Here is a 27,822-nt window from a genome sequence, read left to right on the forward strand (position 1 = left end):
CCCAGCCATTTCAGACTCCATAGGGAACGAACACACACACACACAAACACACACAGTCAGTTCCTCATATATATATATATATATAGAGAGAGAGAGAGAGGTAGAGATAGATAGATAGATAGATAAATGTAAATAGAGAGAAAGAGAAAGAAAGGGGTAGAGAAAAAGAAAGAGTTGGAGGGAGTGATAGAAAGCTTGCATGCATAGATCATTGATCACTATAGTCGGATGTTATGACATTTAAAAAATAAAATGTTAATATTTCAACAATATTTCTAACGTTAATGGAGTAATAAATGGCTTGATCGCCGGGTTCGAATCTCCCGTCCGGTGGTAATCGTGTCACCCTGCACTGATGATTCTCAAAGGGATGAAACACTAGTGTCTGTAGATATTAAAAAAAAATTATTATTGTAATAATTATACATGTATGGATATGTGTAATAGATAGAGAGAGAGAAATAGATATAAGGAGTATTTCTTTATGATACATCGAGAGTAAAGAAAGCAATAAGTTAAAAGTTTTTTTTTACTTAAATTTATTTGTAACTAGCCTTTGTGTTTGAGCAAAAAAAAAAAAAAATGTGGTAGTAGGCAGGCAGCCTCGAACCCATACCGCAAAGGAGGAAAAGAACGTGAAAAAAAAAAGTGACGTCTTTGCCAAACCGGAAGTGGCGAAGGTTTAAATTAAGGCTAGTCAATCGAAAAGAGGGAATGACTTTCGAAAATATCGGCAAAAAAAGTGACCCCTCCCTGTAGAAAAGTGCCCAGTTGAGGGTGAAGAAATTAATGTTTTTAGCCAATTTTTCGATATTTGCGGTCCGAAGGATCAAGCTTTAAAACGATATCAATACATACATTTAAACAGGCAGGTGAGATTTATATTATAGATAAATATGGTTGAATTGCAGAAAGGATTGTAAATCATATTAACGATTCTATGGATGACGTGTTTTTTTTTTGGGGGGGGGGGGTAGACAATCTGTATTTTCATTGATGAACACACAAACTAAATGGACTTATTTTAAGAATAGCCATTTTTTATTGCCTTTTGTGTACTGCCAGAATTTCCTGTGTCCTGATTGCTTGATTATGACAGTTCTGACATTATCGTTTGATTAAATACACAATGTCACAACTAATTGTCTACAATCATCCTCAACGTATTATGTGTCTTTCTGAACAATCTGTTAATTACTCGAGTCTACCATAGGAATTTGCGGATTTGTACATGGTTAGACAAGTACAACAAAAGATAATCTTTATAAATCCATTATTTTTAATCAAATCAATTATTGTCTTAAACTAGGAGATTAGACAGTGGACCTTGGGTTTACTTGCAAGTCTCATAACTCTCGCTTTCCTTATTTTGTCCTTCAGTTCTCACATTCTATGAGCGATGTTTCAGACAATGGGGGAAATAACCGGTTTTTCCTGGACTGAAACCTCTCTATATAAAACTTATTACTGACTATTTTTTTACTTAATAATAATAAGTAATATTTTTTTTATTTTTTTATTACTGGCTATTTTTTGACTTAATAAGTAAAATATTTTTCTTTTTTTTAGCTTTATATCAGGTGGCTTCATGCTTTGTCTGGAGCGACTTCCATAAATAATAAACTAGATGAGCAGATTTGAATGCTGATATACCAAAATAGAAAGTAGAAAGAGCTTCTTAACCGTGGTTAAGGCAATCTATCTCAGAGAAGGTAACTCTGATGAAAAACTAAATAGGATAGAAAGAGTTTGCTAGCCTTGAAAGGCAATCTTCTAGCAATGGTCACACAACACCAACTTCCAAGAAATAGTAAGGCTTGGAAAACTATCATGAGAATGCTCGTGTCAGTGAAACATAATAAAATACACCAAATTCTGTAAGTTGTTATGTTATCTCTCACCAACAATCTTCTGCTTCATCAGACACGTCTTTCGCAACTAGTTCCAATACAACTTTCCAACTATGATAGTCAATTGCACGGAATTGGTAAAACATTCTACCACTCCAGTAGACATCTCACTGCTGATGCAATTCTCTATCTATATAAAAGCCAAATTCATCCAAGGAGGAAGTACTGTTGCCACATCTGGGCAGGAGTTGCTAGAAGCAGCTTATCCTGCCTGGACAGAGTGCAAAATAGACTTCTAAGCTTAATGGGAGATGCCTTTTTCTCTTCTCTACAACTTCTTTCCCACAGAAGAGATGTTGCGAGCCTGTCTTTGTTTTATCGTTATTTCCATGGCAAGTGCTCGTCTGAGCTCCAATCTCTGGTCCCCCCTCGTCAATCTTTTACGAAAAATACCTGTCTAGCTGAAACCATTGTGAAAGCAGTGGGCCAATAATGTAGAAAACTTAGGTAATCACTCAGTGCAAAACGTTACCTCAACGTCTCTCTCCATGTGTCACTTAGAAATTAAAATAAATAGCTAAATAATTAGCCAAGAGAACGTTAGTCTCCCTCACCAGAATCAATGCTCTCCAAAATAAAGCATTTCAGAAAACTCTCAGGGAACGTCTTTTTCTGTCTTTTTTGTATAAAAAGAAGCTTATCAACCACTAGAGGAAACTGCTATGATAAATGAGAAACAAAAGTCGCATGGAAAAAAAAAAAAAAAAAAAGAAGCATTTAAAAATGAAGTGAAAATAAGAGATCACGTATAAATACTGCAAGTATAAAGACATTGATTTTGTTATTGAAAATGTTGCGTTATGAACTTCACAAATTTAAACAATTAATTATTACTAACTAGCAGGGAGACCCGACATTGCCCGGGACTGACTAAGGATGAACGAATGTTTCACCTTCCCATATTTTATTGTCATCGAAATCTGTGAAATCACACATTTTTCAATCAAATTGATTAATTGCCTGCTCTAGTTGGGGATCCATCGCGGTGCTCAGGGAGGAAACTTCATATGCCTCTCTGCAGTTGCTTAGTCCACAGTACACTATAATTTACATTGCACTGTAGAGAACCTACTGTTGATTTTATAAAATTACTTTTATAAGATGGCTTGAATTAAAGTTTAAAATGCAAAAATGTTTCAATTGTGCTCTATGCAGAAACATTTATTTTGAACGCACCCCTGTGATGTCGAAGAACCTACTGTGTATTTTTTATGCCTGGCCTTTCTTCTTCTGTATTAATAAAACTTCTCGAATGCATTTGTGATGTTAAGCTGTATAAAGCGTTAATGTTAGTCAAAATCGCTTGTTTCTTCTTTAATCAGATTTTTTCAATTATCATATTTATCGAAGACATTCCGATAAAAAAACCTATCTAAGAACACGGCCAGGCTCATAAAGTACATTTGTGTGAAATTTCCAAAAAGCCGGCCCAGTCATTTAGGAGTCCATAGGAAACAAGCTCTTACACACAAAGTACCTTTTATATAATAGTACAGATAACTTTACTTGTAATGGTTATTACCTTGATCGGGTTGGACCAGCTTTCTCTAGAGCAAGTAGTCTCTCTGACCATCACAGATCATTTTTGTTGATTCTAAGGTCACACATTACAGCTAATCAATCCCGAGTAAAGCCTGATAGTGCCGTGAGATTATCTCTGATTGTTGCAACACGTCTTCAGCTGCTTACCAAGAACATATCAAATAGGTAGAGAAGGAGGGAGAGAAAGCACCTTGTGGATGAAGCACTCATCTCCGGTGCCGAACTGCAAACCTGAATCATCTTAGATGGTGTTGGAGAAGGATGGATGGCAAGAGTAAAAAATTTAGTCATTGACGGAGATCTTGATACTCGATCCACGTGGCAGAAACATAGAAGGTAGTTGCTGTCAAAGACTCCCAATAAGAGATTATGGTAATCATTTTTGAAAAAATTATTTCTAAAATAATGACAAATCTCAGATGAAAAAAAGGTATATTCTTCGACTTTTTCTTCACACATACTATAAATATAATCTGACTAATGCGTTTCCACTCTCTTTGATTTTCAGCATTTGATGAGCAAAGTGCTGAGATAAAGAAAATATTCCTCTTCTGTAAGAATGTACTGAGTTAGTTAATCAAATAATGATTTAAGGACACAACAACCTTTTGATTCAAGTAACCAAAGTGTTACAAGAAAAGGGCTGTCCCCTTTTCCTGTAAATAAGAACATTAGATAAGTGGAAAATGAGATTAGGATAAGCCGAGACTCGAACCTTGTAAGCAAGGTTCAGAGATAGATTGAGAAATTGGAAAGTTAGAATTTAGCTATTGTTTTGGAAAAAGTTAGATATTGTTTGTATTGTAAAAAGAATTTGATTGTTCATTCTTTTATGAAAACAGAATTTTTAAAAATAGGTTAGTTGAGAATTCTTTGTTTGCAGAAGTGTGTTTTGGAAACGTATATTTAGCCATATGAGTTGGTCACGTTTTAGAACCACACATCTGACGTCATAGCAAAAGGGGAATTTCTCAATATACGAGCTAGTTTTAGTCAGATCAAGAGAGTCAGGCAGAGAGGTTCGGGCAGTCAGAAAGAGTTGACATGATCAGAGGAGGGTCCCTTTAGAAGCAAAAGGAAAACATTTAACCATGTAGAAACGAATTTGAATTCCTGATGTCATCATCAAGGAACATCATCGATTTTTGTAACTGTTGTCTTCGTGCCATCATTCAACAATTGAAGGTAATGTGTTAATCATTTTAATATGAATTTTGTATAACCCCCTTCCAAGTAATATGTCCCCCCTCTCCATCATAAGTAACGATTCTCCCCTCTGCTGTAAAAAGAACTAATCACTCTCTCTCCTCGCTAATATATGTTATAAGAATCCACAGAACTGTAAGATGTATAAATGTCTTCCTCTCCTCATCATTATTATATATATGTCCGCCGTCTCTCGTCAATATAAATGTCCCCATCATCTCCCTTTTAATATGAACTCAGCATCATCCTTTTAATATGAGTCCCTGCTATACAACAAAAGAACCTTAGTTTTTCAAGGATGATAATACATCCATGTAGTAATAAGGTATTATTACATATTAGGGACATTACATCAACGGTAATTAAGTTAGCTAGTGTGAATTTTGATAAGGGTCACATTTAGTGCATGTTATAATAATCTTAAACAGAATCGTTCCCAGAGACAGGTGACGTAAAGTTGAGGCAGTGGGCAGCAAGTCGAACAATGACGAATGACATCACATTTTTTTAGCTAAGAAAAACAAAGGTTTTCAAATTAGTCACTCCATGGAAGCCGCCCGAATGAGATACTGCCAATAATGTAAAAATAATCTGAGCAGAATGTTATCTCGGTCTCTGTCCATGTACATCATTCATTTCAGTTAAGTTAGAAACTTAAGCTAAGAAGCAAAGTAAGTAAATTTCAATGTATTTCATCCCCCTCTGTATAAACACCACACGTATGGATAAACAATTTCATTTTATTATTGAAAATGTTACAGAATGAGTTAAACAGAGTTTAAATCATTAATAGTTTTTAATGACTAAATTAATAAGCAATTGATTACTATATAGCATTAATTACAATAACGATTTAGTTGAGCTGTTAACAAACATGACTCTTAATGTAACATAATGCCCCCAGGAGAACTGGTGGAGTGATTAAGTGCCAGGTTTGGCTTCAAGGTGAACATGTAGGTGGATAAAAGTAACAACAAAAACACAATGACCTTTAAAGTGTACTTATTGACTTGGGACTCACTGGGTGATAAGATAAATAAAACGAATTTAGTTTTTAAAACATCACAGAAAACAATGCGAGTTTGAAAATTCTGAAAGAAAGTCGGCACTGATTCGCTCTCATAAAGAGCCATGTAAACTTTTCCCTCTGACACATAGAGTATAGTTCCACTATCAGATTCCCAGCTGCAATAAAGAAGCTCTTCAAAGTATTTTTTTAATCAGAATAGGTTATACTGTTTTTTTTTTTTTTATTTTTATTTTTTTTAATATGGAAATAGCTTCAAGTAAGACATGAAGCCATGTGATGTAAAGAGCTAAAAAATAAAGAAGTAAAAAAAAAAAAAAAGCTAACAATAAATACTGACAAATTTCGACTTAGAAAACAGCAATTCTTCTCTCTTTGTCAGAAATGTTGCTCATGGAATGTGAGGACTAAAGGACAAAATAAGCAAAGTGAGAGTTACAAGACTGCCAAAAGTAAACCCAAAGTCCACTTTCTACTCTCCTTAAGACATTTTTCAAGATATTAACAATGAAATTATATATAATACTAGTTTTAATTAGCCGGCATTGCTTGGGATACAATGAAGTCATTTGAGTTTTTAATTTTTTTTTTGTTTGCATATTTTTTAGACTTATACAGCAAAAGAAATAAAATTTTAGTTATAAGGAAACTCTTTTTATATTTTTAATAAAAAATAAGAGTTATGCCCCTTGATGATTTTATTTATTCTGCATATTAAAAAAATATTCATATTACCAACTGTACTGGCAGAACTATTTCATTTTTAAACTGTAGTGAAGTATGTTATTATAATGCCAATAGCATGATATAACAATAGCAAATGAAAATTGCCTCATCAGAATCAAAGTTTAATATGTCAACTTAAATGCTATCCAGGTCCAACTTTTAAAATCTCACAAGATCTATAGTTCTCTCTTGTAAAACCTTCACAGCAAGTACTCGTCTCTCGACCACCACTGCAAAGAATGTTCCTTTTCTTCCAATGTTTACTTAAAACCAAATGGAATTTCCATGAACTTTCTAGCTGTGGAACAAAGTATTATGACAGTGCTTCCTTGCTGACAACAGTATAACCGTCTTCAAGTCCAATATTAACAAATATTTACCCAAATCCTTCTCCAAGACTATTTGCCATACCAAGTTTTTACTACTAGTTAACCCATAGATAAAGAGGGGAGTATTATTTTTTTATTCTTTTCCACACAGCACAATCATGTTAACACGCCAGTTCTTGTCAGATCACCAAAGTTAAGTAACGTATGTACCACACTGAGTCGTAGAAATTTCCAGCTTGGTATGAGGGAACGTGTTTAAATCACTGGGGGAGATGTACCCCCAAATCAAAATAGAAAGCAACGAAAAACTACCGTCTTCACTTGTCTTCCCATGATTACTATGGCTCTGCAATTTGGAGATCCATGGTCGCCATCGCTGTTAAAAACAGCAGGACTGCTGCTGATGATGATGATTCTTTTCCTTTGTTTTGACAGGATTTACTGTATGACAAATCATACCATGATATCATTTATTATACAAAGCATCCATTTTGTTTTTCTTTTCTTTTTTTGCACTTTTAAAAAATATTTTTTTAAATGTTTGTAAACATTATTTGAATGTTTTATTTTTTACTAGCTGCCATTACTAACCAGCAGATCACTATCAACCAAGGAAACAGTCTATTATAAGCATCTATACACAGTATGATGATGTTTGGAAGTGAAACCTGGCCAGTAAACATTGAAAACATGCATTTTATCGAGAGAAAGAATATGAGAATGATATGCTGGATATATAATGCAAGTCTTAAATAATGCGTTCAGTTCTGATGACCTCCGAGGAAGATTAAATCTGGATAGTATAGGAAGAGGTGTGCATAAGAGTAAACTTTGATATTATGGCCATATTGAAAAGAATGAATCAGAAGAGAAGGAAAGCATGGGAGAAAGTTATAAAAATAGACCTGAAGAAAAAAGGGATGAATAAAGATCTGGCTGGAGATAAGTTACTTTCAAAATAGATTGTCAAGCTCTAGTAATAAAAATAAATTTCACTTTTTCTGAATTAATGGCGTCTAACGCATGCCAGCATGTAAAACAGATTTTAATGGTTATGATGATAGCTGAAGTACCCATCTACGTCAGGTAAAACACAAATGTAATGTCAAAAATCCCTTCTATCTCTTAATTAAAAAGCTTCAATAAGAAGATAATTGATATTTTTTTCATAACTTTAGAAATGAAGAAAATGACAAGTGCATAATATTGAAACATTCTTGGTTCCATTGTATGCAGGAAGTTCAAATCCCCAAATATTTCACAGCAAAAAAAAAAAAAAAAAAAATATATATATATATAACTCTTGAAGAAAATTATGTAAAAATAAACATTAATACAACTCTACTCAAGGGCTTTGAAATTTTGTGCAGCTAAACCACTACTGGTGATGAGACGGAGGTTTAAAAATGATCAAAATTTGTTTAAATTGTAATAATCTATACAATTTTGTGTCATTTTTATGTTTCATTCAAATTACAAGTTTTTAAAATTTCAGTAAATTGTTCACGTTCTCCATAATAACTAATTTCTACAATTTTTTTTTTAATGGAAATGAAGCCACTTGATGTAAAGAGCTAAAAATACTATTTTAAGGTCAAAAATAAAATATGAAGAGATTCCAACCCAGAAAAATTATTCCGCCTCTGTCAGAAACATTGCTTATAGAATTTGAGGACTAAAGGACAACATAAGAGGAATGAGAATTACGAAGCTACCAAAATTTAGATGTGACTACCTGTACCTACCCTGCATAGTGTACTTTTCTTTAACTATATTATTTTTTTCTAAAATATTTTTTGTTGTTCCAATCAAAGGGAAGTAACTCCATAAGAATGGATAGATACATAGTCACATTCCTTTTTTAAGATGAGGGTCATTTAAAAATAATTCCGACCCAAACAAAGTATTTTGCTCTTGATATTCAACCATATTCTGTAATATCTGACATTGGATTTAATAGACTTATTGCAAAACTTTGTTCAAATTACAGCATTCCATAAAAAAGTAATTCACTGCAAAATAATTTTTGATATATTTACAAAAGTAAAACAAAAATTCAATTGTCTCTTGCTGAAAGTAATAGCTTTTCATGGATCACATTTTGACAGCTACAACAGATAATGCTCCCTTGAGGCTATTGCTTTCAAAAGCTGTCCAATCTAATTCTGATATTTTTGACTTTAGTGAAATCCTTACCACTGTTGTGCAATTCAATAAATTAATGGAAACAAGATTTTCATCTTATTAAATGATAAAAACGTGTGTGTCTACTTTCCTAGATTCAAATTTAAATTTCAAAAGAATGAAATGGAAAACACTATTAAGAATTGGATTCTACACTTTCTACTGATGATAACGAAACAGAATCAGCAAGAGACACTTCTTCAAACTCTGTTGAGGATCAGGAAGATCAAAATGGAAGTAAAATTGTATCTCTTTCAAACCTGTTTGAGGAATTAGCTTCGAATAAGCCTACAGTAACAAATCAAAACTTAGAGCAGGTAGAAACTGAGTTAAACCTGAAGACTACAACTACAACAGAAATACAAGAATTACAATCTAAACTCAAGGACCCGTGGCGCAGTGGTTAGAGTACTTGGAAAAATCGATTGTAAAAAGTTCAATTCTCAGAGTGGCCGACCAAAAAATACAATTGCAAATTACTTAGGATCTCTATCCAGTCATGGCTGATGGAACAAGAGCATGCTACCCCCGTGAAGTAAATAAAGAGTTCCACTCCAAATTCTGTCCAAATTCCGGAGTTCGACAGAAACATTCCTGAGTTCAACAAGATGCAAGAAGGTCAGAGGTTACATCAACTGAAACATTGTGAAAATCACTCTCAAGATGAGAACAGTAGTCTGATGAATTCAAATGATTGGTAAATTCAGTTGTAAATTACACTCTTCTAGCGTTCAGGGTTCAATCCTCAGTGCAGGAAACACTCAAAAATATAATTGCAAATTACTTATGACTTCTAGGCAGTCATGGTTGAGGGAACAAGACCATGAGATAGAACCCTGTGGATTAACTAAAGGGATCCGTTCGAAATTCTGTGCAGATTCTTGTGTTTGACAAGATACACCTGAAAATGATTGGAGGTTACATTGACTGAAACATTGTAAAAATACGACTCAAGATGAGAACAGTACCTGAAAGGTTCCAACTAATATGAATAATCTTTGTGTTGCTATTGATTTTAATTTTTTTTTTTTTTTAGATGATTTTAGGAGTCCATCTTCAGTCAATCTATCTCAATCTGAAGTATACCATTATCGTCACTAAATGATTAAAAATTTGTAACTAGTTTATTAACAGCTTCCACGAATCTCAATACGAAGCCTTGTCAGTTGGTCACACTTTAAGTCTTTCACAGAATTTTGTTCATCCATCAATCTGTCTGTCATACTTTTGCCTACTTTAAAAGTTTACAAACAATGTTGAAAAGACTGTGTTGATAAATTGGTGTAATTAGTCTTACATTTATTTGGAACCACTTATAAATTAATAAATCCTATTTAGATGCAGCTGAACATCTTGTTCTGGCAGAAAATAACTTCATCAATGATGCTTTCATCCTTTCTGATGCAATAGGTGAACTAATTATATTTTTTGCAGTCAATTGGGACGTAAAGCTTATTTGTTTGAATGTACCTGAATCTGCCTTCTCTTTTAATTTAACCATCAGTTATTATTACATCTTAATAGTTTCTGATCGATTTGTTATTTTTACATCTACTACAAACAGCATCCATATTTAATCCGCTCTGGCAGAATGAGGGTGAGTATAAAACTCAGTCATTATTAAAACATGATCAATGTACTGCTTGTATTCTCCCTCTACTATGACAGCAAACGAAAGCTTAGAGGTTAAGCAATAATATCTATATGATAATTTTCTAAGGCAATTTCATGTTTATACATAACCCCTTTTTGTTTTTTAAAGTGAGATTGCCCAATTGCCAATGCTACCATGCAGAAATATTGCATAATAAAGACCCTATGCCAATAGTGATTATGTCAGCTAGTGTGGATTTTGACAAGGGTCATACTAAATGCATGTTATCATAACCCAAATCTGCCAAACATAATCAAATATTCCTAGAGATGGGTGACATGAAGCTAAGACCAGGAGGTGGCAGGTTAAACGGGAGACAAAACAGAGTGCAATGACAAATGACATCATGTTTTTCAAGCTGAAAAAAACTATGATTTTTTAAATCGGTTCCTCCATGGAAGCTACATGAAAAGGACATTGCCAATAATGTAGACGGCTTTGATGATCAGGGTGTAAAATGTTACTTTGATGTCTCTTTCTGTGCGTCACTCATTTCAATTAAGTTGAGAAGTAACTAAATAATTAAATAATTAGCTAAGAAAACATTAGTCTGTCTTTCCTGAATTAATTCTCTCAAAAATAAAATCTTGAAAAAAAATCTCTCAGTGAATGTCTACTTGTCTCGTCTTTATCCATAAAAAAAAGCAGAAAGCGCATAAAAGACCAGGACATATGTTTAACAGACATTTGATTTTGTCATTTAAAATATTTTAAAAAAAAAACATAGCAATTCCAAAAATTTCATCTGATGTTGCCGTTGCATAGAACATGATACTTAACCTAAAGTACATCGTCTTGACTTTTGAGTTCAGACCAAATCGTATTATCTCTTCTGTCCGAATATTATACAATAATATAGTAGAGTCTGCATATAGAATGCAAATAAACCATAAACTCCTACAAGGATTTTGGAGATAGAGCCCTTATAATAAAACATATTCTGAAACTGCATTAAGCAGACTATTCAGATAAATATGACTGAGTTTGAACAAAAGGTGATACAATAATATCATGGGATCTGCATGTTCATGCAATAGAAATATTTTTAATCATGGCAGCAATATACAACAGATGAAAGATACAACTGTCGAAAGTTTCATGGGTCTTTCTAATTAAAAATCTCTTCTGTCCAAAGATGGTGCAAATGATGAGGGTATGAAGCGTGTGAAGCATGGCAAAATTAACATATTAAGAGAGAGAGAGGGAGGGAGAAAGGAAGAAAAGCAAGGCATAAAAAAATGTCATGAGAAGAGGAAAACAGAAAAAATAGGAAAAGAGAAAGAAAGATGGAGCAAAAAAAATAGGAGAAAATAGAAAAATAAATAAAACCGAGTAAAACGGAGAAAAAATAAGGATTGTCAAGCTCTAGTGATAAAAAAAATTCCATATTCTCTGAATTAATGGCTGACACGTAACACATAACTATAAAAATCAACATCACACATAAAGATTGTAATTAATATTACATTATGAAAAATGAAAGGCACATCTATGTTACAAAATTATGTCAGAAATGTGAGTGATCAATCGTGCAAAAATCTGAAATTGTGATCAATTTCCCAACCTGAGGAGCCATACCCCACTACTAATGCCTCAATTTGAAATTTAATGTAAAATATACGAGAATGACAGGAAATCTTTCTTTGGTGAGACAAAAGTCTTCTATTTCCTTCTACTTGCATCATTAATCATTTGAAACATAACATAAGGCAAATACAATAAAAGGTGAGATGGAGAGAGGAAGAAAGCAAAAAATAGGAAAAGATAAAGATAAAGCAAAAGAGAGGAAGAAAGAGAAATAAAATCGAGTAAGATGAAGAAAAAATAAGAATGCAAAGCTCCATAGCTAAAAATAAAAAAAAAAAAAAAAAAAAAAAAAAGTGAAATTCCGCTAAAAAATGAAGAACTCGCAGCTCTGCATAGATGAGATGTAATTATACATGTCTTGTGCAGTTGCTCTCTCTCTCTCTCTCTCTCTCTCTCTCTCTATATATATATATATATATATATATATATATATATATATATTTGGGGAAGGGGCTGCATGAAAAATGAAAAATAAAATAACAAAGAAAACATTGTAAATAATGTTTTATAAGAATGAACAACTAAAGAAGGGAGGGGAAAAAGTTTGGAATCTAATTAATCTAGGTGCAAGTGTTTCCTTTTCTGAGGTCAAGTAGTTGTAGGATGGACACTGGTCAATTATACACAAATAATACAAAGGCCAAATTTTGTATTTCCTCTACTCTATCATAAAGATCCATGTATATTTATTTGCATATTTTTTTTATAAATAAATACAAAATAATCGTCCCGTTACACAAAAGATAGTGAGTAAAAATGTGCCTATTTTAATCTTTGGATGAAACCATTTCATGTCATGAAGGGGAGCAAGGAAGCAAATAGCAAATAAAAAAAGATAATTAAAAGAACTGTTTTAGGCATCAGAAAATAGGTTCAAATTTTTCTGATTTCAATACCCCCAAAAGTTCTGTTTTTTTCCAAATCTGATTAATCATCTCAACACTAATGTGTGTGTGTGTGTGTGTGTGTGTGTGTGTGTGTGTGTGTGTGTGTGTGTGTGTGTGTGTTTCTACATGATACATTCATTGAATGATTAGACATTTCATACTCTAGATTTCATGGATAAGAGCAACTGAGAAGCTGGAACACAGAATGCATTTGGCTTATTCATTGGATATAACCTGATGAATGGGTCAGACATATTTTGACTGTGTTGAAGCTTTTCAGCAGTACTTACTCATGAAACCTGAAGTATGTAATAGCTAATCATTCAATAAATGTATAAATTCACATTATACTCTCTTATTTACTTAAAGTGGTGGTGGTTGTTGTTGTTGTTGTTGTTCCATTAACTTCACAGTGTTGTGATGTTTTATACCATTTTTCCCCCCAAAAGCGAGCTTTTACACCAAAGCTAGTGAGGATAGTTAAAGGTCAATTAGATGGAAAGCACCTGGCGTAGGATGTTTGCCGAGCCAAGCAGAACTGACTTCTGGAGTACAGTGATGTTGTATCTGATTCCCATGGAGTTCAGCTATTTCATAAAATTATCAGGAATCATTATTATTATTATTATTACTATTTTTTCTTCATTGTCTTTTCTCCCTTTATATTCTTATGGTATTCATGATAACACAGCATATACAACATGGCGGTAATGTCATGGAGGAGATGGTACAATATGGGTGATATAAAGATGTTACAATTAGATATCACAAATATCCTAATTTTATACAACCTTGAAGGAAAAATGGACAGATACGAATTAAAAGAAAATAAAAACTGGTTCAATATTATTAGGATTAAAATTGCTGTTTTAAACTGTGAAAAAAGATACAGGATATTTCAATAAAGAGAAAATCAATCATTTATTTCCGCCATTAAATAAGCAGAGGGGAAAAAATGTGTTAATAATTCAAGATGAAACGGAATCTTTATGCCATTTGTTGTATTCAAATATTCACACATATTAGTAACATACTTTGGCAAGAAAACGTTATTAGATTTTCTTTTTAGGTTTCTGTGTCATGATGCACATCAAAACAGATGGTTACAAAATAGAACAGAAATTATGGAGTTTCCATTTTTTCCATTTCTTTTTAGAAATGATAAAGATCAGCTATTATGAGAAAAAATAGCATTTTTCATTTCCTCACTAACTAGCTCTATTTACAAGGGAGTCATCCGAGTGGAGGGTTTAGATAAAATAGTTATTAATATGGTTATGCATACATTTTTTAATAGGATGTTTTAGAAATTTATTTTAGTTTCTCTTCATGCTATTTTAGATTTAAAAAAGCATTCGATTTTTATCAAGATCCAGAAGTCACTTGAGAATAAGGGTTAATAAGTGTCAGATGGTCAATAAGACAACACTGATGATTGGTAATGGTAAACATTGATTATTTAAGAGGACGGCTTAACAAGAACTTGTTTAGGTTGGACTTGAAAACATCCATGTTGTAGTCAACTGGGAAGCAGCCCCATGGTATTGTGTTCCCCAGACGGGCAGCTCTTAGAAATAAATTTTGCTCATGGAATTTTAGCTTAGTTTTTAGGCATTGAAAAAAAGAAATTGCTGACAGTAATTGTAGTTAGACGAGTGTTTGTTGTGAATGTTTTAAAAGAGGAGGGATTTCTGACATTGTGTTGAATTAAATAGATTTCTTAATAAAAGGTGCATACCATCCTTTTGCCTCCTAATTTACTTTAGTCCTCAAATTCATATTCCATGAGCAATGTTTCTGACAAAGAGGGAAGAACTGCTGTTTTCTGGACAAGTTGTTTAGAATGGGTGGTATGTGGAGATTTTCGATCTTCTTGTGCCATTCATCATTTAACTGTTAATCTATTCATCCTTATTGTCGAATGACTTTTTTGCTTTGATAAGTGGTGACACATAAAAAAAAATGTTAACAGAACTGATAAATCAGTTTGAATTTACCAAACAATAGACTTCATAATCTCTTGTGAAATGCTCACATAAATCATTTACTAAGCTAAAATGGCCGACCAGAATGGGATTTATAAAACAATAAATATCCTTGTACAACATTCTGATGGTTTATTCATGGCCAACAGATTAGGAGATTATTGTAAATCTATATATTTCTCTTAGTCTGTTTGTTTGTCCGTCTATTCTTTCTACTTTTTCTCACAAACTACTGGACTGATCTGAATGAAATTTTGTATGGACCTTTCTTATGATAAGGTGCATTGAACTAATTATTATAATATCCATTTAAAATACAGTTAGGGATTAATAGGGATCAATAGCGATTAGTATTTAATGCAAAAATGAGCACAAATTTCCTCATATTCAATCAATTTGGCATAAAGCACTCTATTCTAAGTCAATGAACTATAACTTTTGCCAGTATTTTAAATGCTAAAAAATTTAGTGTCTGTTATAATTTCAACAATAGAGTTCACAGATGCATTCTCACATCTCTTATGAAAAGTCCAAGAGGTCAGTCAGTTGATCACACTTTAGTCCTCCAGAGCTCTGTTTGAATCTTCTCTTTTAATTCATCCAGCAGATAGGCTTCTCCCAGTTGAAGGCGATTGGAGGTAGATATGACTGACTCTGAACTCAACTGTCTCTTGGTCACAGCTATTTCCCAGTGATATGTCCTTGGCAGCCAGTCTGACAGTGGCTTTGTTGCTCTAAGGCTAATATAAAGTTCTGTTCTGTCATAAGAAGTTCACTTTCCCAGGCTTTACCTTCTCTCTGATAAAGAGTTCATTGCGAATCACCTAACCATAAAATATTAACAGAGTTGCTCAGGCATTTTTGTAGGCCAGAGTGCGCTCATCCTAGTGTGCTGGCTTCTTAAAACCATACTTGATTTTGTAGCTAACTTTTTGATAAGGAGGTAAATAATACATCTTTATTAGTATTTGATGCTTTTATCTGACTTTTTTTTATTAAAGAAGCCTCCAGAGCATTACTGAAATATCCTTTCTGAAGCCTCCAACAGACAGACTTCTCCCAGTTCATGGCGTTTAAAGGTAGATAGAGCTGGCTCTGAATCCAATTGTATCCGGTTCATAGCTATACTAATATAGAATTCCATGATCTTGTTAGAAAAAGAAGGCAGAAGAGAGGAGGCACAAAGGAAAGACACAAGTTACATCAACTGGATGCTATGCCCAATGAAATATGTGAAAGAAATTCCGAAAAGCTTTTAAATTAAGGCTTCATCATCTTTGGCTGGAATGTTAAGAATCAAGATGACATCAAACTGAAATGGTTGTTAGTCAAGACCGGTGGTGGTGGTGGTGGTGGTTGTGAGCACATATATGAATAATCTAAAAAATTTGAATTATACATGAAAATGCTTGAAGGGGGTTTTAATGATTTAGTATTATTTTTTTTATGTTTGAAACATGTTCATTAATTGAATAAATTAAATGCAACAGCAATGCACAACAATGTAGGAATATGTATAAAAAAAATTTAAATGGAAGAGAAACATTCTCTTTTTTTTTTTACTTTTTTATTGATTTTCACATAATAATCCGATTAAAGACATTGCTGAATTGTAATCTCTATTAGCCATTTCAATTAAGATGAAGAAAATCAATTTCATTTTTTAATATTAATTAGATTGAAGCACAGTTTCCTATCAGTTCTAATAGTCAACTTCATTTATTATGTCTTAGGTCACTAAATAAGCGATCTTTGTAGACTAAGGCAATTTTTATTTTTGTCCGACTTCAATGCTTTTTTTGGATTTTCCTCACATTAAAAGCTAACCTTGTGTCTAACTCTGCCTCTGTGGGGAGGCAAATAAATAGTGATAATACGAGCACTTGATTATTCTTATTCTAAAAATAAGAGTTAAATGTAGTTTGCTTGAAGCATTGTCTAGTGTTTATATAAAGGAAATTAACATTTTTTGAAAGCAATATAATGCAGAGGTATAACAACTTATTCCACTGTTATATCTTAATTTTTAGTTTGTGTCTATCTATGTAGATTCCCCTTTATTAATACAATATATATGTATATTTTTTTTGTCCTATTTTACATGTTTTTACTTGCCTCAGCATGATTTGTATTGTAATATTTCGGGAAAAAGGTTCCTTCATGAGATATGTGTCCAGCTTTCAAACGTGTATATTATGGCTATTGTAAAAGTGAGCAATTCTGCAGAAATTGGAAATTAATTTTATTTGTTCTATTATATTATTTAAACTGAATATAGGGCTCGTGTTGATACTGAATATTTAATTTACTTTTTAATATTTATTTTTTCATATTTTTCAAATATGTTTTGTTAAAAGAATTATTTACTAATAACTAGGGCTACGACAACAGCATATTCTTTTCACTGTTTTGACTCTTGAGTGTGTATCCGTTGATATCTTAAATGCTTTTATATAGAGTGATGTGGTTCCCGGTTGATTAATTGTGTCGGATATATACTCGAGAGTCAAAACAATGATAAGAATATGCTGTTGTCATGAAATAAAATAACCAATTCTCTTGCAAACAATGAAGCTAAGTAGAGAATCACAGAAGTAAAAGTGTAGGGGGGGGGGTATTAAGCTGAATTAGTTTTAATAAGCGAAATATTGAAAAGCTTATTTTACTTTATTGCATAATCCTTCAAAGACTTTTGCATTCTTTCTGAATACACAATCCTTCCATTTTGTTATTTTTTTTTTGATAAAGTCACTGCAAAAATGATTGGATCATTCTACTGCTCCATAAAGTATCTCAATCCTTTACCTGTACAAAAATGAAATACGTTCTAAGATGGAGTACTGTTGCCATATCTTTGGAGATACCGATGCGGCTCACAGCAACCTTTTTTGCCATGACAAAGTACAAAACCAATTTCAAAATCTAGTGAGGGGGGGGGTCTTCTCTTTTCTACAGCAACTTTCTCACAAAAGAAATGCTGCTAACCTTTCTCTGCTCTATCATTATTTTCATGGTAGGTGCTCAACAGCTCCAATCTATGGTTCCCTCCCCCCTGTAAAAATTTCATGACAAAAACTCGTCTAGCTACAACCAGTCAATAATTTCCCTTTTTCCCTTTGTGTATCTAAAACTAAATGAATTTCCTTCCTAGAACTACCCATCTGTGGATGATTACCATAGTCATTTTCAAGTCTAATGTAAACAAATTCTTGTAAAGCCGTCCTCTTAAATAATCAAATTCTGCTCAATTTTAGTCATATTCACTAATGATTACGATGTTTTCTCACTCTCACTGTTCATCTGACAAACTTTTCCTCAAGTGGCCTTTGGGCCTTGATAAGTGATGACTCTTAGTAAAAAAAAAAAAAGAGAGGTATTTCGTTTGAAAAATTATAAACAACTAAATAATAAATCTTAGTTATGAAAAGTAAAAAAACAATGGCACAGTTAATTTCTTCTAATTAGTTCAGATAATGGTACCCTTGTTTTTCTTTTTTTTACAAGTGGAGGTCACCACTTATCAAGGCACAAAGGCCACTTAAGGATAAGGGTTAATGAGTGTACAGTGGTCACTGGGACAGTGTAGTAATCATTAGTGGTGGAATTTGATTATTTAAGGGGACGGTTCAACAAGAACTTGTTTACATTGGACTTGAAGACAATCATATTGTAGTCAGCCAAAAATTATGCCAGCAGAACAGTTTCACAGGTGGGCAGTTCTAAGAAAGAAGCTTTGTTCATGGAATCTGCGTTAACATTTAGGCACAGATAGAGAATGGGGGATATTGTTGAAGCTTTTATATATATATAATTTAATGTGTGCATATTTGTGTATGTGTGTGTGTCTATGTTACCTATTGAAAGAAAGGTTATAGAATCTACATAAAATCTTAAAGTGTATTCTTATGTAAAATTTACCAAGGAAGACAATGGAAGTGTTCACGTGCATGCATAAGGGTGCTATGGGTGCCTAACTTAAAAATTCAAATATATCCTATTTTTATGAAATTTAAATCAAATGTATAGAATTTTCTGGAGAAGACAATGGAAGTGGTCACAAATCTTTAAGTGCCCTCCTAACCTAAGGAGCTAGGAGAAGCCAAACATCCTTTCAAACTTTAAATATATTCTGTTAAATTTATATATATTATTACATTTATATCATGTATTTAAAATTATATAATAGAAATGATCCTGAACCTGTACGTTGCCTTCTATGTGCAGAATGTCTAAGTGTCCCACATCTAAATGACCCATGAGGACAGAACCTGCTTAAAACTACAAATACATATGTCCGATTTTAATGAAATTCAAGCCATATGCATAAGCCACAAATTCAGAATTTTCCAACATTTCAGTTTCTATATTGGGGGTAGGGACAAAATGGGAACGAGGGACGAGGGAAGTAAAAATAAAGAAAATAATAGGGTGTTATTAGCATAGGGAAAAAGTACACACATATCCTTATGCAATCCCGATCTACATCGAGTTTTCCTACTGATAAATAATAAATATAACTTTACTTTCAATTTCAAGATGCTGTGATATTGAAGATAAAAATGAATATAGTTTGGAAATAGAATACCTTACACATATAACCAGTTTGTGTACATATATAGAGAGAGACACGCATTCACACACATAGGTGAGCATGATGATTGCACACTGGTTGTTTACTTGGTTCCGACTGCAGTAAGATATGGCACAATTTTTTTGTTTTAATGTGATTTTCTTTGGTATTTCATGCTTACGTCTGAAACAGCACTCCATCGGTCTGTCACACATAAGTTTTTAATAGGATTTTTTTATCACTAAACTTGCAAATTGGATAGATACATCTAAAGACATGCTTTTTTTATTTTTTTTTTTTTAAACGTTAAAATATATGTGATGTAAACTTACAGAAACAGAGACGGCATTGTTATTCTTGTCATCCCAGAGGTGATGACTTAGATAAAAATTGTGATTAAATAAATAAATAAATAAATAAATAAATAAAACGAGTATATTTTGCCTTTTCTCTTAAAATATAAACGCTTTAAAAGGAGTCACCGATAAAACAATAAAATAGTAAATAATGATTGAGAGAGATGACTGGTCAGCGTGAGGAAAGACGGGATGAGGGAGTAGACTTAAGTTACACAAACGAGACAAAGATATTGACGGGGGCAGCGTGGTGGGTAGGGGGTCTGAAGTAATTAAGACAACCGTTTCATGATTTACTTTTTTTTTTTTTAAATTACCTGAAGAATCTCGGGAAAGACGACATCAGCCAAATTTGTATCCAAGTACATTTCCTCGGCATCTGAATCCTCCAGAGTGGACATCTTTTCAAAAACACGGAGAACTAATGACAGTATCCCATTTATCCAAAGGTTATAAATGAAACCGGACAACGCAGCTGTTTCCGGACAGCAGGAAAACAAGACAAGAGTTTCAAATCTGTAATAATAACAGCAACTGAACTGCACACAGCGTTATTGCCCTGGAAAGAGCCCGGTGTGTGAAGGGGGGGGGGGTTGTTTTTAACAATGACAACGATAGCAGTACTAGTGAAGAGAAAGAGGAAGCGGAGATCTGTGCATACGGTGTAGTATGTGTGATATAATAATTGTTAATCCAAGGCACTAAAGAAATGACAACTAAACAAATCAGCTTTTTTCTCTTTACTTTTTCTTTTTTTTTCTAGCACCTTTACTGCAGCCAGTGACGACACAGACACACAGACAAACAAAAAAAATAATAATCACTGGCGTTGCAGGTCATGTAAACTGAAAACCTTTCCCACTATACCGGTCGTCGTCTCTGCCTGCCAAGCCTCTCTCGCAAATTCACTTGCAGATCCCAGGGTTTTCCTAACTTTCAAGAAGCACCCTCCTCCCTCCTCCCGCGTCTTTTCTTCATTTGAAGTGGATGATGTTGATTGTTGTTGTTGCTACCATTAGAGATTTAGGATCGGCTACGTGGAAGGAAAAAAGAGAAAAACTCCCAAAATGATGATGATGATGAAGAAGAAGAAGAAGGAGATCGATATTAACTGAAGGGAAGAAAAATAAACAAACGACAACAACAAAGTACTTTGCGAATCGTGATATTGTTTTCTTTTTTTCTTTTTTTAGATAGTGTTTTAAAGTTAAATACGATTTTTACTGATCTTTTGTTTATTAAATTGCTAGGTAAAAGAACAAAATAGTTAACAAAGCCCCCTTCCCATGTTAAGAACAGGTTTCTAAATAATGTTATTATTTCAGCATAGTTCGTAAGCTACAAGTATAGAAAAAAATTTTTTTTTAATAATACACCAAATGCAGCAGGCAGCACCAAATGATTAAAAAAATTTTTTTTATTCATTTCTAAGATGCGTTCGTTTAGTCTGATAATGAGTGTCAGACCGACCGACATAGCTTATTATATGCATGGACGCATATCTCAAAACCTTTAGGTAATAATAAAAAAAATGTTCATATGAAGAAAACAAAAACAACATAAACGTAATACCACGAGGATCAAAATGGTGTACCAGTACCATCAACTGAGACTACTTATAGATAGGTTTGAAGCAAAGCAATCCATAATACAGGCCTGCCAAACATGCGACTGGTGTCCACGATTGCAGATGGACATGTGGAGATCAAAATTACGACTAAATAATAATTACCGAGAAATGTTTTAGTAAAAAATGTCTCAGTAATGTCCAATAATTAGCAATTATTATCATTATTGTATGCACTAGAAATAGTCACACAAGCCGTCATCAAAGATTGCTCTTTGAGGACAACTTGTGGTATTCCCTGGAGTCTGAGTGACAAAAAGTCCCCTCAGACTTCCAGTACTCTCCACCTCTTTTGATAACCTTTGCAAAAGAATTTGCATTAGCTGCTTACCATTGATTTCTCGTTGGCGGCGATCATTGGTCTTCAGTGGAATTTGGGTGGCGATAAGCCTCTCCAAGGTCCCAGTCCACTTTGCACTCATCCAGCGAGGTCTGGTTAGTGCTTTTTCTTCTCGGTCTTTCCATCCTCCGTGACTCATTATTTGGTATGGTACCTGTTTATGGTGACACTCACAAAAAGGAAAGGTGGGGGTGGTATCTTACAATTATACAGTTTTTGGCTCTCGGGCCTAGATCAAAGTGTAGTATCTGTTCCGGCAGATGCTGCACTTAAGATAATTTGTACCAGTCAATGGAGGGGAAACCCTCTATACTGGGACAATTATTATTTTTGGTAACCAGAGTGACCCCTTTTAGGGGAGCTGGTTTTTACCTCACATTAAAAACGGCCTTGTGCCTAATTTGCTCAGTGGGGGAGCAAATAAATACCATCTGTTCCGGCAGATGCTGCACTTAAGATAATTTGTACCAGTTAATGGAGGGGAAACCTTCTATACTGGGAACCGCCTGGGTAATACCTAGGAGGTCCACCCTCCCAGGCCTTGCCACCGGGCTTTCCGGTGGGGCAAGTTTATTGCTTGCTGCCTGAGGCGCCCCGACCGGGGAATGCCGACGGGGTTACTCAGGCAATTTTTAAAATTGCAGGAGTGCCCCTCCTTTAGGGGAGCCTGCGGGGTTCCCACTTTCCGGCCTTGTGCCACATAATGCTGATGTGGGCAGCATTTAAATAAAAATAAAAACCCTCTATACTGGGACAATTATTATTTTTGGTAACCAGAGTGCCCCCTTTTTGCCTACTTTAAGGGGAGCTGGTTTTTACCTCACATTAAAAACGGCCTTGTGCCTAATTTGCTCAGTGGGGGAGCAAATAAACACCATCTGTTCCGGCAGATGCTGCACTTAAGATAATTTGTACCAGTCAATGGAGGGGAAACCCTCTATACTGGGACAATTATTATTTTTGGTAACCAGAGTGCCCCCTTTTTGGGGAGCTGGTTTTTACCTCACATTAAAAACGGCCTTGTGCCTAATTTGCTCAGTGGGGGAGCAAATAAATACCATCTTACAATTATACAGTTTCAGTTTTCATGATTCCATGCGATGTCCCTTTGTGTTTTGCATCTGTAGCCGTTTCTGTGTCCAATTTATGTGTAGTTTATGTGTGGTGTTAGTCTCCACATTCAAGGGTTTTCCTTAATATTTCTGCTGTTTTCATTATTGAAATTCATTGTATTTTCTCAGCCACCCCTCTAGTTCCAATCTCTCCCATTCTCTTTTCAAAGTTTTTCAGTATTATTCTTAGTGATCCTACTATTAGTGATGTTATCTTTACTTTCTTCATCTTCCAGATCCCTTTGAGCTCTCTGGCCAGTTCCGTGAATTTGGTCCACTTCTCAGTCTCCTTAATCTTCATCCTGTGGTCTGCTAGGTCAGCAAAATCTACAATCTGGCAGGACCTTTCCTTCTTATTAACAATTATGACATCTGGTCTTCTTACTTGGATGGGTTTATCCGTTTGTATATCCATGTCCCATAGGATTTTTTAACTTTCATTTTCCAGTACTTTTTTTTTTTTTTTTTTTTACACAGTGATCACCACTTATCAAAGCCCGGAAACCACTCAGGGATAAGGGTTATTGCAAGTACATTACGTTAGTGTAGAGGTTTGATGAAGTGTTTAATTAAGGGGGCAGTTCATTAGGAATTTGTTAACATTGGACTTGAAGACATCCAAGTTGTAGTCCGGAGGGAAGCAGGCAGACGGAACAGAGTTCCACAGGCGTGCAGTTCCAAGAAAGAAGCTTTGTTCATGGAATCCGCATTTTGATTTAGGCACAGATATAGAGTGGGTGAAATTTTTTACAGTGGATTCAGCTAGATGGGTGTTTTTCGCGAAAGATTGGCGAGGGGGGACCAGAGATTGGAGTTCAGACGAGCACCTGCCATGGAAATAACGATAAAACAAGGATAGGCTCGCAACGTCTCTTCTGTGGGAGAGAGGTTGCAGGGTAGAGAAAAGGGCATCCCCCACTAAGCCACGAAGTCTATTTTGTACTCTGTCAAGGCAGGATAGGCTGTTTTTAGCAGCTCCTGCCCAGATATGGCAACAGTATACTGCTGCCGGTTTGTACTTGTACCATTTGTCTGTGTGTTCAAGATGCAGTTGTTTTGTTAATGTACCACCTTCCCCACTTGATTGTGTCTGTTTTTATATTCTTTTGGCGCTAGTTTCACTTATTATGTAGTTTATTGTTTCATCTCTTTGTCCGCAGAGTCTGAATTTGCTGTTTTCTTGTGTCTTGTCCATTCTTGCTTTGATGTGGTTGGTTCTAATTGCATTATCTTGTGTAGCTGCTATTAGTAATTCAGTTTCCCTTTTAAGATTTCCTTTTTGTAGCCATTTCCAAATGTTTTCATTAGTCTCTTCTTTTGTAATCTTTATAAATCGTCCGTGTAGTTGTTTCTCTTCCCACTTTTCTTCCTAGTCTTATTCCTCGTCTCTTTTTCTATTTTGTTTGTTTCTTCCATGTCTCTTGCTGCAGTAATTATTCTTTCAGTGTTCTGCATTATGTATTTCCCGAATTTTTTTTTTTTTGTTATTTACAAAATCTTATATAGAGACCAGCCCTCTTCCTCCGTCTTTCCTTTTCACATATAGTTGGTTAGTATCATTCTTTGGGTGTAGTGCATTGTGCATCGTCATGAGTTTCCTAATTTTCTGGTCGAGTTTCTAAGACATAATTTTTGTCAAAGAACTTTCTTCAAAACGTTAAAGTTAGCAGTTTTACAGACCCTTTGCAGTGGGATGCGTGCATGAGAGAAAGAGAGAGAGAGAGAGAGAGAGAGAGAGAGAGAGAGAGAGAGAGAGAGAGAGAGAGACAAGGTAAGCACAGAGAGCGACTACTTAAGTTTGGGGTCATGTGGATTAAAGAATTTCTCCTATCTCATTTGAGTGAACAGAACAGTAGCTTTTGAGGAGGAGCGGGGCTAGCATGGTGGTATATGGAATATTTAGTTTCATGGCGAGAAATACTTCCTTCTTAATTAATTTATTATTATTATTATTATTAGGAAGCAGCTTACAATAACTAATAGCTTTTCTTTTTCAAGGAACTGTGCTAACTCATCATTCTACACATTCTGGGGTATAGTTATTCATTTCAATCCAGGGTGGGTGGATATCCCCCACATCAAAAACATAAAGAGTATTCAGACATGCAGCAAGCTTTTTAATCAGTTTTTGGGCGAAAATTTTTCTACCAAGAGGTCAAAGTTGAAAAAATTGACCTTTGCAGACTCTACCAAACTCTTTCGCCAATTTTAGGTCTAAACACTTGAAATTTTAAATGTAGATTACCTGGATATGAGTCAAACTTTTTAATATATATATATATATATATATATATATATATGCACATAAAGTTATGAACAGTACATAGGGCCTGAGCAAAGCCGGGCTTAACTGCTAATATATATATATATATATATATTTCCACATTTCCTAAATTTTTTTTAAACATTTCTGCACACGTTTTTTAACGAACATAAACATTTTGCAATTCATGACTATCATAAATTGTAGCTTCATTTAATGCCTCAACCAGCAAATTCTAGACCAGTTCCAATTATAATTTGATAATTTCTTTCTGTCCTCTGATGAGAAGAATAGCAAGAATAGCATTCTTTGAAACTTTGTGGAATAAGGACTTTGAAAATTGTTTTCAGGAGTATTCTGTTGAAGATTAAATTTAATTGTAAATTTTAATTTACAGTTTTAATTTCTTTTCACACACACATTATATATATATATATATATATATATATATATATATATATATATATATATATATATATTTATTTCAAATAATATAGTAAACTAGCCTGGGTGGCCGGTATTGCTTGGGTGTTTGAGCAAAAAAAAAAAAAAAAAAAAAAAAAAAAAAAAAAAAAAAAAAACTTGTAGTAGGCAGGCAGGCTTAAATCCCTGACATGAAGACGAAAAAGAAAATGAAAGAAAACCTGACGTCTTATCCCTACTATATGACGTAACCGGGAGTTCGGAACGTTAAAATTAGGCAAAGTCAATCCAACCAATATGATGACTTGCAAAAACTCGACCCCTCCTTGTAGAAAACTGCCCAGTTGAGGAATTAAGGAATTTATGGTTTTGGCCAATTTTTCAATAAGTATCGTCCAAAATGTTGAGCTTCAAAATGATTCTGATCTCATGAAAATCCATCGCCCATGTCGAAGTTTTAGGCAGAATACAAACATACATTTAAACAGACAGGTGAGATTTATATTATAGATATTTTTTTGTCAGAAGACCGAGAGTAAAAGGACTGATAACAGTTACTCATAATCACATAGTGTTCCTCACAGTTCCATATTGGGACCGTTATTATATAAATGATTTACCTTATATTGATTTAAGATCAATAACAAAATTATTTTCTGATGATACTAAATTGATTGTTGGACCATTATCACAAGATAACAGATCTCAATACTTTACCAAATTTGGAAGATATGTGGAAACTGGAATTTAATACAGAAAAATTATAAACATTCTACATATTGGAACAATAATATAAATTTTAAATATGAATTTAACAAGAGAATAAAAAAAAGTGCCCAAAGAGTGTAACTTGGGGGAAACTTTAATGATGAATTTTAAATCTATCAATATATTTTGTCGGCTGTCTCAAAGGCAAATAAAATCATTGGTTGGATGATGAGAAAATTTACTGCAAATGAAGCAAATGTTATTGCTAGAATATGAAACACTTTATAAGGTCTCATATAAAACACCTGGCACATGCTTTATTTTATTTCTGAAAAGGTGTTAGTTTATTTCTAGAGGTGTTCCTACTAGGGAAATTCCAATAGGGCTGCTCAGAGAGAAAACGGTAATTTTGTAGTTTCTCTTCCAAAATGTCAAATGATTGTGACATCAATTAATCGTCTGCTATTTTAAAGGGTTATATTTTGTTATATTTCTAATCCATTTATAAAAATAGCTGATTTTATTTTCACAATAAAATTTTAAAAAATAAAATAGAAATTCTTTTTTTTATAAATCGATAAAAAATATAACAAAATATAACTACAGCTATTGTATGGTGGTAACAATATAATATTTTAAAACAGCAGACGTTTAAGTGACATCACGGTCATTTGTCATTTTGGAAGGGAAACTACAAAATTATTCAGAAAACTAAACAATCTTTTCATGGTTATTTCCCTTGATTAGTAAATAAATATTATCACTTTTTTTTTTATTCAATTAATTTATTTTTTGTTGCTTTTGTTGTGTTTAACATCTATAAACTTATAAGATTTAATAGTAAAAAAGATACATATTAAAACGATTATTTATAAATATTGCATTTTTTAAAGAAAATTTTTGACATCCAGAACGTTTTTATCTCTTCAATATCAATTTTTTTTGTATTAATAATAACTATTACACTCGTGTCAATAATAAAATTGTGTATTTTGTAAATAAAAAAGTCAATTTAATCCATGAATTGTGTGTAAAAATGCTTAATATGGAATACAACAAAGCAAAATTATAGTGAGATAGAGAGATATAACAAGATAACAAATATAAATGATGAAAATTAAAATTATTACTGCAGTTTTAGGGGACTTTTTAACAAATATCACATAGATATCTCTTACCAATGAAAAATGGTCAACTAATAAATATTTTGCATGGTTAAATGAATATTGGCACAGACTGACAACTCTGATTGCGATGTTTGAATCCTGTTGGACCCATAGTACAAGTTTCACTATGGATTTTAGCAAATTGTGCATGGTCTTTCTTGGTGAAATATATTTGCTATTAACATACATAATTGACAAAGCTGCAAAACTGAAATTATCT

General features: G+C 33.6%; 1 protein-coding gene across 8 annotated transcripts in view; it reads right to left on the bottom strand.

The window, feature by feature from the left end:
* The window catches only part of LOC145277655 (dixin-like), a 326,945-nt gene that overhangs the window by 194,379 nt on the left and 104,744 nt on the right, over positions 1–27,822 (bottom strand). For 3 of the 8 annotated variants that reach the window (XM_080129267.1, XM_080129266.1, XM_080129274.1), the window contains exon 1: positions 20,281–21,003. The exons of the other annotated variants lie outside the window; for them this stretch is intronic. In XM_080129267.1, the coding sequence (XP_079985393.1) occupies positions 20,281–20,364 (84 nt within the window). In that variant the 5' untranslated portion in view covers positions 20,365–21,003. Of the gene's footprint in view, positions 1–20,280; positions 21,004–27,822 lie in introns of those variants that run through there. 8 annotated transcript variants of the gene reach the window in all.

Source organism: Euprymna scolopes, chromosome 6 (assembly GCF_053919585.1).
Source record: "Euprymna scolopes isolate OS-2025 chromosome 6, ASM5391958v1, whole genome shotgun sequence".
Lineage (NCBI taxonomy): Eukaryota > Metazoa > Mollusca > Cephalopoda > Sepiida > Sepiolidae > Euprymna > Euprymna scolopes.